General features: G+C 38.0%; 1 protein-coding gene across 6 annotated transcripts in view; it reads right to left on the reverse strand.

Annotated features, from left to right (window-relative positions):
* Positions 1-6,913: 6,913 nt before the first annotated feature.
* FKBP5 (FKBP prolyl isomerase 5) overlaps positions 6,914-18,166 on the reverse strand; it is an 82,143-nt gene continuing 70,890 nt past the window's right edge. For 5 of the 6 annotated variants that reach the window (XM_016120211.2, XM_016120212.2, XM_016120210.2 and 2 more), the window contains 3 exons: positions 12,362-12,547; positions 9,905-10,144; positions 6,914-9,217 (listed from right to left, as the gene is read on the reverse strand). In XM_016120211.2, coding sequence (XP_015975697.1) covers positions 9,119-9,217; positions 9,905-10,144; positions 12,362-12,547 — 525 coding nt within the window. In that variant the 3' untranslated portion in view covers positions 6,914-9,118. Of the gene's footprint in view, positions 9,218-9,904; positions 10,145-12,361; positions 12,548-18,166 lie in introns of those variants that run through there. The other variant, XM_016120213.2, reaches the window with a different exon arrangement.

Raw genomic sequence — 18,166 nt, forward strand, 5'->3', positions numbered from 1 at the left:
TGTTATTTATACTTCCGTAAAACTTCCATTAGAAACTTGATAGAGATCACACTGAATCTATAGATAGCTTGTGTAGTATGGACATTTTAACAGTATTAGTTTTTCCAATCCATGAACATAGGATATCTTTCCATTTATTTGCGTCTTCTTTAATTTGATTTATCAATGTCTTGTGGTTTTCAGTCTAGAGAGCTTTCATCTCTTTGGTTAAATGTATTTTTAAGTATTTACTGTCTTTGATTCAGTTATAACTGGGATTGGTTTTTTTTTTTTCAGACAGTTCATTGTTAGTGTATAGATATGCTATTAATTTTTTGTTAATCTTGTATCCTGCAACTTTACTAAATTCATTGATTAGGTCTAACGGTTTTTTGGTGGTCTTTAGGGTCATGTACATATAAAATCACATCATCTGCAAATAGAGACAATTTCATTTCTTTCCAATTCTGATGTCTTTTCCTTTTCTTGCCAGATTGCTCTGGGTAGGACTTCTAGTACTATGTTGCATAGAAATGGTGAGAGTGGGCATTCTTGTCTTGTTCCTGATCTTAGAGAAAAAGCTTTAAACCTTTTATTATTGAGTGTATTGTTACCTGTGGGCTTGTCATATGTGGTTTTTATTATGTTGAGGTATGTTCCATTTATATCTGATTTGTTGAGTTTTTATCATGAGTGGATGTTGAGTTTTGTCAAATGCTTTTTCTGTGTTTATGGAGATATGATTTTTTCTTTCATTCTATTTACACGATGTATTACTGATTGATTTATGTATGTTGAAGCATCCTTGCATCCCTAGATTAAATCTCATTTGATCATGATGAATGATCCTTTTAATGTGCTATTGAATTTGGCTTTCTAGTTTTTTATTGAGAATTTTTGGACCTATATGTATTAGGTACCTATAGTTTTCTTGTAGTGTGTGTCTGGCGTTGCTATCGGGGTAATGCTGGTCTTGTCAATTTTGAGAGTGTTCCCTTCTTTTGGATTTTTTGGAATAATTTGAGGATTGGCATTCTTCTTAAATGCTTGTTAAAATTTACCAGTGAAGCCATTTGGTCCTGGGCTTTTCTTCATTAGATTTTTTTATTACGGATTCAATCTCCTTACTAGTAATTGGTCTGTTCAGGTTTTCTGTTTCTTCCTGATTCACTCTTGGTAGATTGTTATGTTTTAGGAATTTATCTCTTCTAGGTTGTCCAATTGTTGGCATGTAATTGTTTATAGTGGTTTCTTATGATTCTTTGTATTTCTGTAGAATTAGTAATGTTCTCATTTTTATTTCTGATTTTAGTAATTTCAGTGTTTTCCTTTTTAGTCTATCTAGCTAAAGTTTTGTCAATTTTATCTTTTCAGAGAACCAAGTTTTGGTTTCATTGATTTTATGTAGTTCTTCTATTCTCTATTTCATTTATCTGTATTCTCATCTTATTTCCTTCTTTCTTCTACCAGGGTTTTAGTTTGTTCTTTTTCTCATTCATTAAATTATAAAGCTATGGTATTTTTTAATGTAATCATCTATAGCTATGAATTTCCCATTTAGTGCCACTTTCACAGCATTCCATACGTTTTGGTACGTTGCTTTCATTTTCATTTAAGTATTTCTAATTTCCCTTGTAATTTCATTGATCCATGGATTGTTTAATTTCCACGATCTTGTAAATTTTCAGTTTTATGTTATTGATTTTTAATTCATCTTGTTTTGGTCAAAAAGATACTCTGACACTTTTTAAAATCTTTTGAGACTTAATTTGTGGCCTAACATATGGTCTATCTTGGAAAACGTCCCACATGCACTTGAGAGGAATGGATATCATGTTGTTGGGTGGTGTTCTCTGTTAGATCTAGTCAATTTATTGCTTTGTTTAAGTCCTCTATTTCCTTGTTTATCTTTTGTTTGGTTGTTTTATCCATTCTTGTAAGTGGGGCATCAAATCTCCAACTGCTATTGTAAAACTGTCCATTTCTCTCTTTAGTTCTGTCTATTTTTGCTTCATATGTTTTGATGGTCTGTCCTTAGGCGCATAAGTATTATAATCATTATATCTTCTTGCTGCATTGAAACAATTAATGTCATTCTTTGTCTTGTACCATTTTTTAATTTAAACTTGTCTGATATTAGGATAGCCACTCCTCTCTTATAGTTACTACCATTACATTTATTTTTTTTTCACCCTTTAACTTCAAACTTGTTTGTATTTGGCTCTCAAGTGAGTCTCTTGTAGATAGATATAGGTGGATGATGTGTTTTCATTCATTTTGCAGATCTCTGTCTTTTGATTGGACAGTTTAATCCATTTACATGGAAAAACTTGTCATTGTACTGTTTTCTATATGCCTAATAGCTTTTTTGTCCCTCATTTCCTGCGTTCCTGCCTTCTTTTGTGTATAGTTGACTTATTTTTTGTAGCGAAATGTTTAAATTTCTTTTTATTTCCTTTTGTGTATATATTATAGCTATCTTCTTTTTGGTTCTCATGGGGATTATATTTAACATAAAATTATATTCTAAGTTGAATTTATAACAGCTTAACTTCAATAACATACAAAAAGTGTTCCTTTACAGCTGTCCACAACCCTCTCAGTTTTTGATGTCATAAAATTACACACTGGGTGCCCAAATACACGAAGTAATCATTCTTTTAAATGCTTTAGCCTCCTAAAGTATGTAGAAAAGATTTGGAGTTACAAGCCAAAGTCACAGTAATAGAAATTTTACATTAATAATTTTTTCCTTTAGTCACGTAGAAACAAAAATCAGTTACAAACTGTTGTTGTAATACTAGTTTTTATTACTGCCCACTTACTTACCTATGGTGAGATCCTTATTTCTCCATATGGCTTTGAGGTGTCCAATGTCCTTTCGTTTCACCTTGCAGAACTCCCTTAAGCATTTCTTGCAGGGCAGGTCTTGGTGGTTACAAATTCCCTCAGCTTTTATTTATCTGGGAATATCTGAATTTCTCCCTCACTTTCGAAAGAGTTTTGCTGACTAGAGAACTCTTTTTGTTTGAGAACTTTGAATACATTGGCTCACTGTCTTCTGGCCTCCAAATATTCTGATAAGGAATCTGCAGATAATCTTTGGACGCCACCTCGTATGTGATGGTTCACTTTTCTCTCGCTGCTTTCAAGATTCCCTCTTGCTTTTGTCTTTTGAAGATATGATTACAATGTGTCTAGGTGTAAGACATCTTACTTGAAATTTGTTGAGCTTCTTGGACGTTTACGTTCATGTGTCTGATCAAATTTGATAAGTTTTCGGCCATTATTTCTTTTAATATTTTTTGCCCTCCCCTCTCTCTTATCTTTCTGGGACTCCCATGATGTGTATGTTTGTCCACTTGACGGTGTCCCACAGTTTCCTTAGGCTCTGTTCACTTTTCTTCAATCTTTATCTGTTCCTCAGCCTCAATAATTTCCATTGTCCTAGCTAATAAAATTCACTGATTCTTCTGACTGCTCATATCAGTTCTTAAATCTATCTAGTGAATTTTTAATTTCAGTTATTGTGCTTTTCAGCTTTAGGATTTTTTTCTTTTAGGTTTCCTCTTTATTGATAATTCCATTTTGTTCACAGTTTTCTTGACTTTCTTCTCCATATCTTCCTTTAGTTCTTTGAGCATCTTAGACTGTTTTAAACTATTTGTTTAATACATCTGCCATTCTTTTTCAGGACAGACTGTTGACTTTTTCCTTTGAATGAGCCTAACTTTCCTGTTTCTTTGTATGCCTTGTAATTTTTTGTTGATCATTGGCCATTTAAATCTAGTAATGTATTAGCTCTAGAAATCATCTTCTCCCTCTTCCCAGGGCTTGGTGTTTTGTTATCGTTCTTGTTTTTGACTTTTTGATTGTTGTAGGCTGTCCCTGTATTGAGGATCAGCCTGAAGTATAAATTTAATGTCTTTTCACATCTTTTCTGAGACTTTCCCTGGGCAAGTGTTACTAATTTTCCTTGTACATGCACTTGTTTCTTAATGTCCTAGTCTTTAATGTCTGGCACCTGAAAGAAAATGTAAAAAAGGAAGAGGGGACAAAAAGGCTGCCAACCCTTTAAATATCCCTGGAAGTCACTTCAGCCAGACGGGGAGGGACTTGCAATAACAAAAGGTGAAACAATGGCTGCCCACCTCTTTGCACCTCAGTGATCAGAAGCAGCAATCCAAGGACTGATCCCCAGTATTCAGGGGTCAGTCTTTTTATATCGCCACTCTGGCACCTGCAATGGCTGTGACCCCCTGCTCCAGAAAAACTTGAAGAGCTGCCACTATGTGGCTGGAGCTGCTATTGTATTAAGAGCTGAAATTTACTGTAATCTACCATCCCCGCCTCCTTCTGGAAGTTGGAAGGCCTCAAAAGACTCCAGACTTCCAAAACAGTTACATCAGATTCTGCCAGTGCAATTGTTATCCAAGTTGAGCAGTTCCTGATGAAGGCTTCTCATTCAGCCATCTTCTCAGAATTTTCCTCCACTTCAAATTTGATCTGTTTAGGCTGATGAACTGAGTTATCGGTGTGACCGGAAATAGATTTAAGATCAATGTGGCTGAAGACCATAGACCCATTTTGCAGTCATGCCCTGTTAAGTCTGCTGCTGGTTCACCATCTTGAGGAATTCAAGGCCAAAATCAAACTGCAGGAATTGCCAGAAAACCATGTGGCTCTGGTCCCGTCTCAAGACAAGTAACAGGAATAGAGGGCCACTGAGAAAGAAATGCAAGGCTGCCTCATGAAAAAGGCCAGGAAGTCAATATATTAAGTACCTACTATGTACTGGGTTGGGATGGTGTACTAGGTGCTAAGATGGTAATGAGTAAAAGGAGTGTAATGAGTTCCTGAACCCCTCGGTGGGGATCAACCTGAGTACTAACTGTATGTTCAGGCTGGTTTCATCTTTAGGAAGACTTTGGTATCTGTAGAGGGTGAGAAGACATCAAATCACTACAAGAGTAACTAGAATTAGTCATTGCAGCTCCAAATACTAATCCTGATCATCAGCTACTTGTTCTTCCTACCTTATCTCCTTGTCAGAAAATTTTAAGGAGATAACTTTAAAGCCAAGTTATAATGCCTGCAGTAAAAAGGTATTTTATGAAAACACTGATCCAAAGCAGACTCAGGTCAGAAATATTTAATACCCCAAGAAAGGCTTAGACGTTTGGTGTATTTGTAACATGTCAGCTAAGCCAAATTTGAAATACGTGGTCCGGAATTCTTTCTTGCATAGTTTTGGGTTAGCAGGGGCCACATGATCTTGTGTGAGATTTGGAGAGTAGAAACAAGGCATCAACCACATTCTTTTTCTATTCGGAAGTTCCATGGAAAGAAGGTTTGAGTACCTGGCGTGTACTAAGCACCCGGCAGCAGCACGATCGGTTTTCGCCTGTGGCTGCAGGGCAGCTTTTCCAATGCACTGATATCAGCCACTGCTACCTACCCTGCCTGCCGGTGCCTCACAAATCGCTGAAAGTTTTACTACGCTACTTGTCCCTGTTTATGTTAAAAAGGCAGGGTCCCTTCAAGTATTAAGTGTCTGTGCAAAACTAGCCAACTATAAAGGAAAACTTTTTGCCTTTTCTTGCTCCAACCAGATTCCAAGGTGGTGGGTGGTGAGGATCTAGTTTCTAGAGAAAAGGATCTGAAAAAACAACCCAAACACCAGAATTCCTTAACTCAACCCAGAGCCTACTTTAGAAAGCAAAACATGCCTACCCTTTACATATTGGTGAATCTTCCACATTATTTTTACTCCCAAGTAGAACATGAGGCCTATGGCTCTGTGCCATTTCAGTAACACCAAATGCTTAGGGATTTTAAGAAGCTACCAACATCTCATCCCATATGCCAAAAGAATCATATTTCGGACTAGGAAAAGACCTATTTTGTAATTGTACCAGGGCATCGGATGACCTGGATGACCATGCGCCGGCCACTTCACTATTCTGGGTCTTCCCCACTCTTGATTCTCCAAAGTCCTCTGCCATCGCCATTCACACATATAATACGTTGGGGAATTTGACTAATGAACTCAAATTTAACGCATTTGTCAGCAATGTTGGTGAGTCTCCCATGGTTGCCAGTCCCAGAGAATACGTCCAAATGCACCATGCTAAAAGGAGAGTTCAAAATGTTGCTAGAAAGGCCAGATAAATATGGACAAAGCTCTCCACTGACGCTCCTCATGCCTTGCAACCAGGTGCAGGCTGGCTCACCTCAAGATCCCTGATATAATCATTATTCTCTTAGGAAAAATGTGCAAATAAAGGGGATCACCTCATTACCAAGGAATTATTTAGCAGCAAAGGGTAAGTGATGAGTATTAACTCAAAACCAGAGATGAAGCAAGGAATTCAGAGGAAATAAAAGGTGCCCGGACACTGCAGTGACCTGTCTGTAGACCTTGGCGGTACTACTGGAGAAAGGTGTGCCACTGCCCTGGCCCCGGGCCACCTTGATTTTGCGGTGTGAATCTGGATTCACACAGTATGTGACATTATCTCCTTAAACTTTCAGAGCATATAAACATGAGTATCTGATAAAATCTGCTCCTTAAGAAAGAAGAAATGCATGCTCAACATAGTGCATCGCCTGACATAGCTTATATTTTACATATTTATTGAAGGGCACAATTAAATCTTTTCACTTCCCAAACAACCTACCTTACAATCACTTCAAATGGTAGAATACCTACCAGTTAATGAAAAAAAACCAAAACGCTCTTGTTTTTCTGATTATTTGGTTCATCTGAACAAAGATGCATCATTCCATCACCTTTAGCCCAATGTTGATTTCAAGGTCGTCAACACTGTCCCTACCAATATTCTGATGTCTCATTTCAACTTGGGCCCTGCCATAGTTTTCCAATGAAAACGACCTTTCTTGAAGACTAAGCAAAACCAAGAACAATGGGAAATCATGTTTTTGAATTTATTTAAAGAACACAAAAAGTGCATCTGAATGATTAAAAAAAAGATTTGTTTTTAATTCATCATATGCTGCCTCACCACTCCATATGCAGCCTGATTTAGACATCTGCTGATTTCTAGACAAACTGTTTAAAATGACTGAATTTAATACAAGAAAATGTGAAGTTTCTTTTTTGAGTGGTGAAGGGCACCTCATAACTGTTTGCTCAGAACTACTCACACACACTTTCCTCCCTCCCCTCCATACACTCTTGCCTTTTGTTCCCCCCATTGACACAACACACACTTGGGAGAAAAGTCCACTGGGATATTTTTAAAATAGTTTTTTTTTTTTGTTACCTGCAAAAAGCTAACTGGCTTTTTCAGGATCAAATCTCAACCTTGGGCTCATCGGAGTCATGCTCTAGTCAACAGAGCTACAAATACTAAGCCGTTAAGCAAATAAGCAAAATCAACTTTTGCTTTTCATATTTCCTAGGTGAGACTGGGACTTTTTAAAGAAGTATCTCACAAAAAAAGAAAAAAGCATAAATGAGAAATTTTAAAAAGTTTAGTTAAGGGAGAAACTCACTATTTAATTCCATTTGTTCTTAAGGAGACGAAAACAGGTATAAAAGGAAGTGACTTTATTCTTAGGCTTTAACGTGAGTCCTAAAAATGAAAGTGTTTTGTTAAAACCACCGTAAAAATTAAAGCTAATCTGAAATCCAATTGTCAGTGCTCTTGAGGATTTAAAATGAGATGGTCCAGGTCGAAGCCAATGTTTCCTTGGGCTGCCAAATGCATTCCCGAGTGTTTCTTAGGCTGAAGGGATAGAAAGCCATGCTCAATCTCATTTACCCGTAAGGACTAAAATTCAACTACATGTACATATTTAAGACTTTCCCTAATTCAATGCCCAAGCACTGCAGATTTTATGCTAGGTGCACTTGCAGGGAAGCTGTTTTCAATTCTTTTTCACAATTCACACCAGAACAAAGAAGCCATTGGCTCAGGTAAAGAAAGCTACTACATTGTCAGACCTGCAAAGAAAACCCTTAATATAGAGTAACTACTGATTTCAACCCCACAGGTTTTGTTTTTAAAAATTCAGCTACTTAATAGTAAAAAGTCAAGGTTTTGTTTTGTTTTTTGGACTAGAGAGGAGTGTAAATAAAGTTCCAGTATACAAATGTTTATGAGCCAGTAATTTTAAAAAGACAACAAAAAAAGCTGCATGGATTCTAAGTGGATATGTAAATAAATCCACTCCAGGTCAGAGATATAAGAACAAGTTTTAAATTCTTAATAGCAAGGGTTAGAATGGAAATAAGAAACTGAGCAGTAGCAATGCTAGTGGGCAGTATTGTATGCAAAATTATTTCCTAAAAGGAATAGAGGAAGGGAAAAAACACAATTCTGATTGCTCTTTTCACATTTCAACATCTCAGAACTTCACCCAAAACAGAGAAAGCTAATCCAGAAACTCCCTCTGCTCCCTGTCACTACTGAAGTGTTTTAGGAATGATGGGATTCCTCCTCTGGGACAGGTAGGGTGTGGCAGAAACCCACTCTCACAAGGGGGCTGGCTCTCTAAGGGTGGAGCATGGCTAAGTCAGCAAGCAAGTGGCCTCTGAGGTTCTGGCTTTCAAGTCTGTGACACTGCAGTGGACCTGAGAGGATATCAGACCCCCTACTTTGGGTTCTACTGGTTAAAAATACAACAGGTTGCATCGTAATACTTCGGTTATTTAAAAAACAAAATCTCACCCTCCTTTCCCCCATCCAACTGTAAGAAAGGAGAAATTCATTAAGCGTTTATTTTTGGGTTTCTGAAGTGCTATTAAAGTTCAATCAAATATAAAACTGGACAGTTTCAAATTGTCGGGATTATCTCAAGGGACCCTGAATTGGATATTGAAAGGTGACATAAACTGAAACGAGCTGGACTTAAGCTGTTGGCGCAGTCCCTCCACACCAACAGTCATTTCTGTTTTGTTCCACCTGGAGTGGTCCCACGCCACCCCTCAATGAGAGCACTGGGCAGCAGCAGGGTGTGGTTTTTTGGGAAGCTACCGGTTTTGCCATTTGCTTCCAGAATCACATAGACTATGACAAACTTTACATTAAACACTGTTTAGTCCTGAGTTGGGTGAAAGCCCAGGGAGGAGGGGGCCGAGTTCACCAGGACTCTTCCCTCCTTTTGCGTGGTGTCATACAATGCCTTCCACTTTCTCCTCTTTCGCTGCCTGACCTTCTTTATTGGTGACCCCTTCTAAAGTCTTCTTGCCCACTGCTTTACTGGCTTCTCCCTGAGGAAGAAATAAGCAAAACGTTGGATTAATTCCTGGCTCCTCCAGACTGTCTGTCAGGTCTACCACCAGGGGTCAGTACAATGGCTTCACAATGACTAACTGGGGAAGTCGGGGCTATGCTGCCCACAGAGTGGGGGCTTTCACTTTTCTTTTCTTTGGTTAAAATGACTAACTTGCCATTGTTTAACAGACAAGTCCATGTAACAAGAAGGGTTGTGGAGTGGAGGATAAGCTCAGGACCAGAATGCAGCTTTGCCGTGGGGGAGGCTGACCTCTCCGCTCCTGAACCTCAAAGCACAGGGCACGAAGGTGGTGCTTCCCCATCAGAGCCCACATCCCGAGAAAGTCGGAAGTCTCAACATGAAGTCGCATCTCAAAAAAACCTGACGTGTTTGATTTCTAATAAAGCTTTGGCACATACCTGGGGAATTATTTTTCCTCATCTCTTTCATGGACATGTCAGTGCCTCTCTACTACGTGCCTCTGGTGAGTAGAACAGCCCTATTCTATCTACTTCTGGATCCGAACCAGCCCCACGTCAGACTGGAAACTGTTTTCCCTATTCTTGTGCCTCTCGGGTTGTCTACCTGTCCCTGTGCCCTGTGCTTAACCTTCTTAGAATAAAAATCAAAGCAGCAAGGTCAGTTCTTGATCGACCTGAAGGCAAGTGAGTTCCGCACATACCTTTGCATCCTGCTCTGCAAACTTCTTGAACATGTTGGCATATATTCTGCGGTCCCGGTCATTGTGCTCCTTAGCCCTTTTCTGGCACACAGAGATCTGCAGTCTTGCGGCCTTATTCTGGGGATTTACTTCCAGCACTTTCTCAAAGTCACCCTTGGCGGACTCAAACTCGTTCATGAGCAGCTGGGCTTCACCCCTTCTGTACAAACCCTTCTCATTGGCACTGTCCAGTCCAAGGGCCTACAACAGATAGTCTGTATTTTAGAAAGAATGAACATAACTTGTGGAAATTTTAAAGAAACTCAGTCCTTAAATAACTTACCAAAGCTCTTTGGCCAAGGGAATTGGAAAAAGTGTATTGAAAAGATGGGCTCAAGGTTATTATATACTACTGATCGAAAAAAAAAAATTAACAACACAAATTAATTTCTGTATTTAATGCAATTCCTATAAAAAATCTAGAAGGATTTGGGAGGGTCTCTTGAAAAGTTCATTTTAAAATTCAATGGAAGGAGTAAATGACTGAGAATGGCTGAGAAAATTTTGGAAAAAGAAAAATAATGAAAGGGGACTTGACCTATGGGAGAAAAAGATATACTATTAAGCCACTAAAATTATAACAGTTTGGTTACTAGTCCATGGACAAATAGGTCAATGGAACAGAACAAATCATTCAGGAACAAATTCATGTGTATGTATGTAAAAGAGAATTAATTCTTACCGCATGTCATAAACATAAAAAGAAATTCTAAACCAAGTATATTTGCATGCAAAAAAAAATCTCCATTAAAGCATAATAGGCTTATTTATTTTTTATTATTTTTTAAAAAGTAAACCTAGTTGGAGTAGGTTTTGCAAGAACCGAATGGGGTTATTTGTATAATCTTAGGGTGGGAAAGACTTATTTTAACTAGAAAGAAAAAGATAGACTTGACTATCTTAAAATAGAATTTTCTCTACAGAAAAAAATACCATCGACAAAGTTAAAAGGTAAACAAATAAGAACAGGGTCCCTATTGTCTGACAAAGGGTTAATAGTAACAATGTAAATACTATCTCCACCAACTGAAAATAGACAAATAATGTGGTAGAAGAATGTGAACAGGCAATTCACAGAAAAAATACAAATGGCTAATAAGTAACGAAGAGATGTACAACTTCATTAGTAACCAAGAAATAAAAATAAAATTTTTTGTTGCCAATATTGAGAAAAAATACTAATATTCGACAATAATATATAATGTATACAAATTTAAAAAGTTAATGTATTAAAATGTCTTTTGACCTAGTATTTCCAGTTCTAAGAATTTGTCCTAGGAATGATCCCCCAGATATGTAAAAAGAGGCACTATATAATGTGTAACATTAAACATTTAGAAATCTAGCAAGGCGGATTGGTTAAATAAACTGATAGATGCATACAATGGATACTAAATAGATTTGAAAAAGAATGAAGGAATTACATAATAGACTGCTAAGATGCAGAAAGTGTCCCAGTTTTACAAAACTAGGTATCTAAATCTATACATTTTCATTAATAAAATATACACATAAACGTTACTCTATGTATGGAAAAAAGCAGGATGTGTGAGATGAATGTGGTCTTGGGAGAGAGGGTCAATGGGAATTTTATGAATGGGGTTTACTTTCTTGTATGTTTCTATAATGCTTGAATATGAATAACTTTATACTATTTCTATAATAAAAAATAAAGACGCACAAGTTTAAAAAATGTAATTAATAGTAACATTTCCTTCTTAGGTGAAAATTCAGTATAACATGATAGGGAACGTATTGGTGCACAAAATTCAATCTTAAAATTTAAAAATTACCTTACAAAGAATGTATGAAATAGTAGCTTGTTTTCCTTATCCCTTACTGTTTGTTCACTAAATACCAGAATTGTACATCTGATAAACCCATGCAACACTTAGGTATTAAAAGACCACTAGCAGTATTAACAATACAAATGTAAAAAGGGAGCAGGCTGCTGCTGCTTTGGGGGTCTTCGAATTATTTATGTGTATTCTTAATCAGTGAATAAATATGATTATAATAAAAAGTGACGTGGATATAGCTTCTATGTGAGCAGTTGTAGCAGGTTATAGTAAAGTACCGAAAGGACTAAGTTAAATCTGTTATTACTAAACTGAACTTGAGTTATAGGTCTAATCTGATACCAAATGCCATAAGATTTAAGTGAGGTCACAGATGAAAATTATCAAAACTTTTATTCATAATGTATTATTATAAATAGTCTAGACATCAGAAAAGTCTAATCAAAATCTTTCTGAATTTTCAATTCATATTGAGAAACAAATAATCCCAAACAAAAACAAAGGCAAATGAAAAACACTCCAACTCTCGGATGAGAGGAAACAAAAGAAGGTCAAGTATGACAGGGAGAAAAAAATGTGGAGGTGTGGAATCCACTGCACGCACACGCGGCCACTCTACCTTATCACAGCACTCGACGGCTTTGGTGTACTCTCTGAGCTTCAGGTAACACATGGCCAGGTTCAGGAAGGCAGCGAGCAGAAACGATTCTGAAGCTTTAGATTCCTTTTCTGATAAGCCGTATTCCATCTCTAACCATGATACTATCTTCCCATATTGAATCACCGCCTGCAAATACTTGCCTCCCTAGGAAGAAAAAAACTAGTAATTAGTTGTTGTACTGGCTCTGGACAGGGTACAAAAGAAGTGTAAGCTCAGACCTCCCTGAGAAAAACAAACCCTTAAAACGAAACATCCTCCTCATACTAACCCTGGTATTTCATCATTTCTTCTTGTTCTTAGGAGGTAGCTCTTCAGGCACCTTCTCCATTCTCTTTGAAGTCCCAGTGACCCCTGAGTGTTTTAGGACAGTGCACTATACAGTGCTGTTCTCTCTCACTCACTGTCCCATCCCTTCCAGAGGGGGCAATTCTTTCAGCAGGAGAGCATTTTGGGGGTTACATTCTTTGGTGCTAATATCTATCCGCGTTTCAAAGGGTTGGTGAGTAGTTTTAGACTATGTCATTAGTTTATACAAAGGGGAAGTTACTTTTCCGTTTTCTCCTGAAGATCAGCACCACACAGTAGGTACCTTCTGGCAAGTACCAATTCCAAACACAGCAAATATTAGTCATCTAAGTAAGGGGTCGGCAAACTTTCTGTAAAGGGCCAGATAATAAATAATTAAGGCTTTGCAGACCAAACAATCTCTGTTACACCTCTGTCATTGGTAGTGTAAAAGCAGGTATAGATGATCTATAAATAAATGGATGTGGCTGTGTCATAAGAGAACCTTAATTGCAAAACAGGCTGTAAACGATGGGAATATACATAGTTAAATAGCAGCATCTAACATAAAGAACTATAAAACATAAATCACATAGATGTCTGTTAGCTGCATGAGAAAAATCTTAATCTTATTTTTGCTCTCTTACCTGACCAGCAGAATTCTAACATATCATGAATAACAATTGTGTAATTAACTCACATGAATCATATATATGCTCTATACAAGAAATTATGGGGCTGAGACAATGTGTTTATTGTCATCTTAGGATGAATGAAAGAAAGCTGGTAAATACACAAATAAAGTGGGAGCAGAGGCGAGGGGGCTCTTCTGCAGGAGATGACTAGAAGCACGAAAACAGATGACACATCCTACTACCAGGGTACCAGACCCATTAGGATGTTCAATCCAATGTGTGATCAATAAAGTGTTAAGATCACATCACTAGGACTTACCATGGTCAAAGCAGTGCACACATTTCAATGTAGAGTTATAGCTCCCCACTCCAAACTTGACTATGACTAAGAAAAATCACAGAGCAGTGTCTATAAGGATGTTCTTGTTATAAAGGACTTCAAGGGCTGGCATAGGAAATGAGCTCCACCCGTAGAAAGGCACCCTGATACCAATTTTTGGTGATGAGGATATGGTAGAACAGTTCAAGTGGAGGGCCTGGGTCTAAATGAGGGCACAGCTACATCGCCCTGGAACATCCCTCTTCACAAGTGACATGTGTAGGAAAGGGAAGACATGGAGCTCGCTGGTTCTGCTCTGGAAAGCCAGTGCAAAGGAACCTGAAGTGTCAACGAAGGAGAAGAGTATCAAAATCAGTCTGCTCTCCTCTCTGCCTCAGATATTTGTGATACACATTACCCGTAAGAATATGAAACCAGGCCCTTTTCATGATAATGCTGAAATTCTTGAGGGAGTTATACTGTACTTGCTAAGGACTGAATTGTGTCGTCCTCCACCCTGCCAACTTCATACACTGAAGCCCTATCCACAAGGTGATGTTTTTGGTGATGCGGCCTTCGGAGGTTATCAGGTTGGGTGGGGCCCTGAAGGTGGAGCCCTCATGATGGAATGAGTTTCCTGGTAAGAGACACCAGAGAATTTACTCCCTCTCTCCCTACCTGCAAGTACCTAGGAAAAGTCACGTGAGGACACAGCAAGAAGATAGCCGTCTGTGACCCAAGGAGAGGGCTCTCACGGGACACTGACCCTGCTGGCACCTTCATCTTAGAATTCTAATCTCTAGAACGGTGAAAAATAAATTTCTGTTGTTTACGTCACCCAGTCTATGGTACTTTATTAGGGCAGCCCAAGGTAACTAAGGCAATACTTATATTTAGTCATAGCCACAGGCCCACTGCTCCTTCTTTGGACACTAAAAAAAGAAAAAAGACTACAGTCCTCGCTAGTTTCAGGGGCTGACACATTCTTTCTGTCACTCTTTTCTCTTGCTGGATTGCGAGCTCTTTGAGGACAGGAAGCATATCCAATCCCTTTTGGAATAGCCAAAGTTTAGCACAAATAGGCCCTTAATGAAGATTTGCAGAATAAATATTAAGGTCAAAGGAATATAACTATGAAATCGAAACTTTTTCTATCATTGGGGGAAAAAATGGAGGTGGGGTAGAAATGAAAGGTGTCGTTTCATTTAGATTAGGTAAGAAGGACAGGCATTTTCCTTGTTATGCTTAGTTTCTTCATCCTCTCTCTCCTCCTTTGTTTTTAATGTACTTATTACCTCTCCGATTATGGCCTAATATATCGTTATAGGGAAAGAAAAGAAGAGCCAGGGAGGACAAAGACCCAGGTCTTATCACTTCAGTAGGTTCTGAATAGTCAGAATGGTAGAAGGCTTTTAAAAAGAGAAACAAGCAACAGACTTCACAGTAGTTCCTTTACATTTATAGAGCATTTTGATTTCTTGAACGCTCTTTCATATATATCACATATAATTTTATTTTGACCTCAACTTCCAATGAACAAAGGTATTTGTTCTGTGGTATTTCTGCTTCTAATGTGCTAAACAGTGCTCAACTTAGGGTGATTTTGCATGCCCCGCTCCGAACATTTGTCGGTGTTTAGAGATGTTTTTTAGTTGTCACAGCTGGAGGGGGTGTGTGCACTACTGGCATCTAGTGAATAGAGGCAAGGCATGCTGCTAAATATCCTACAGTGCACGAGACAGCCTCCCACCAAAACAGAGTCATACAGCCCCAAACGTCACCAGTGCCGTGGTTAAGAAATCCTGTACTAAAAGAATGAAGGAAGAAGAGAAAAGGCAGGGGTGACTCTTATGAGTTTTCTTTTAAAACCTAAAATCCTAGAGTCATAAATTACTTGTTTCTAAATCACAGCACTGGTTTCTTGGTTCAGCAAGGGTGGTCAAAACAAAGCAAAGCCTGGTTTGTCTGAAAAGGGTTCAGTGGTTGAAAGATGATCCTTAACCAGCTTGCTGTGGACATGCCTTTTTCCCAGAGAGCACATGGGGGCGCAAGAACCCCATATCACTGCAGTGTCCACTCTGCCTCCAAGTCAGGAGAACACTAACCAGGTGTGACAGTGAATGCTCTTGTCTTAAAGAATACTGCCAGCTAGGATGGGAAAAATAAAAATCACGTCTGTTTAACTGGCTTCCACAATGCCCGGCATAATATCATGTTGTTACCTATGCTTAATAATTTAGAGTCAAATGAAGAGAGTCCTCTCCTACCTTTCTTCTCTTCAGTGTCCAGAGGTTGATATGAGGCGTTTACAATCTAAGCAGCGAAAGCTTTCCTATTTAAAAGCTGAGCACAATTCAACTCCACTGAGGGAGAGTTTGATCCACTTAGGCATAAAGCAAACTGACAAGTCAGTGAAAATGGAGCTTCAGTGTACAGATGGCATGAAATGTAGATTTTTATTTCACCCATATCCTGTTTGCACCCACAAATCTGGACTCTGTGCCTGTGCACAATGTGCGAAGTCAAACGCCCTGGGAAGAAGAGGCCCAGGAAGGCAGTGTGGCAGTGTGAAGCATGCCCTGAGATTTGAAAAGGAAATGTATACAAGAAACTATCTACCAACCATTTTGAAGCTAAAACTAGGATCACTGCTAGGATCCTTCACCTATGATTATGAAGGTGCCTCCAAGGAAGTTTTTAGTAGTACAAGATGTTCACAGACATTCTGGGATAAAAGTCTTAGGTCAGTGGTTTTGAACCTTTCATTAATTTTCCCTCAATGGACCAATGTTTTGAAGATTTTTGTCTATCAAATTGCATGTTTAAAATAATATGTTCCATATGTGTGACTGCTGATCCAGATTTTATTCAAAGATCAGTAATTTTAAAAGGGTTCATAATATTATGAAATATACAAATCACTACTGCAGTTGTGATGCTAAGAATCAACAAAGTAATTGTATAGACACTTAAGCGCTGCTTTCTGCTCCTGATCACAAACTCTAGCCATCTCTGTATATATTCAGGATACAGCTATATGACATGTGGCTTTGCAACATATTTCATTATCAATAATGTTCCCCAAAGTCCTGAGTCATCAGTAACCAATTAGAGCTTCTGAATCACAGAGCTGTTTCACTACACTGAGTTGATATAATCCTAGTCAAATGCTTAAAGCTCACCCGAACTATTAATATTCTATTTAGAAGTTGGGAAAATATAAAAAATACATATAAAGACTTTTATGAACTCCAGACATATAGAAAACACTATTCAGGACCTGTGGTCTGAAGGGATTTTACAGAAAATTTTCCTTTTATTCTCATGTATTGTGTATTTGGGTCTACAAACAACCCATTTGGAATCTTACTTGAATAGTTTAGAAGCATCCAATATACTCGAATTCAATTTTTAAAAAAATTAAACTTGTTCTCGAGAGATTAGAAATTCAAAGGATCTTAGGCCTGGAAAGAAACTTGGGAACACCTAATCTAACTCTCTCACTTTTCATAGGAAAAAAAAACCTCTTTGGACCTTAAACAACTTTAAATCATTCAGAGCTCATTCCATCATATCTCAATGCTTTCTGGTGATCCGCACATTATTTTACTACATATAACAAATATTTAGAAATAAATCTAGATAATTATGTTATCTAAGGCAGCAGATTTCAAATTTGTGTAACCATAACCCACAGTAAAAAATGTTTTACGTTATAATTGAGTAATCACGCACATAAAAGTGAACAAAAGATTTATCAAATTTATCCTTACTAAATAATGTAATATATACTTCCACTAAATTGATTTTGTGACCCAATAATGGGTCTCCTCTCAAAAGTTAGGAAAATAACCATACACACTGTTCCCTGGCTGTGTTAATTTTGTTTGATTATATATACGGTCTTACATAATTCTCTAGCCATTTTATGTGGGTGAACATCGACCCCCCTCTCCAGACAAGGTTGTCAATCCAATAGCAATGTTTTATAGCAGATGCTCCACAAATATTGCTGAAGTACATTTATGCACCACTACTTCAGACTGTTGAAAACATCATCTCATGTTTGTTCATGGATTACAGTAGCAAGAAAAAAAAAACCTTGAAAAAACTCCCATTCTTTCTCCTCCTCAGCAAGCCCTTTCGCCTTGACATGGAGAGGATACATACAGCTGGGGGCAGGGGAGGCAATACGGGCAGCATTCTGATTGGAACTAAACAAAGTGCTGTTTCTTTTCTTCTTATATCTGAGGGTTTAAGATCTAGGTAAGGAACTAACACACTCCTAAATGTTATAAGAAAGGGTTTTCGAGAAGCAATCAATGATGAATAGCATTCAGGAATTTCTGAAGATTCCTCACAAAAGGTAGTGTGGCAGGAATCATCTTTGGCCACAAGGAGAAATTAATACTCTCCTCCTGTCAGTTTCTTTTGAAATCTGTGCACGTTCTCTTTCCTTTTGTCACGTGCCTTTAGTGACTTCGCCAAGACCACAGACAAGAAAATGATGTGAAATTTACTCCT

Source organism: Rousettus aegyptiacus, unplaced genomic scaffold (genome assembly GCF_014176215.1).
Source record: "Rousettus aegyptiacus isolate mRouAeg1 unplaced genomic scaffold, mRouAeg1.p scaffold_m13_p_1, whole genome shotgun sequence".
In the NCBI taxonomy this organism is placed as follows: domain Eukaryota; kingdom Metazoa; phylum Chordata; class Mammalia; order Chiroptera; family Pteropodidae; genus Rousettus; species Rousettus aegyptiacus.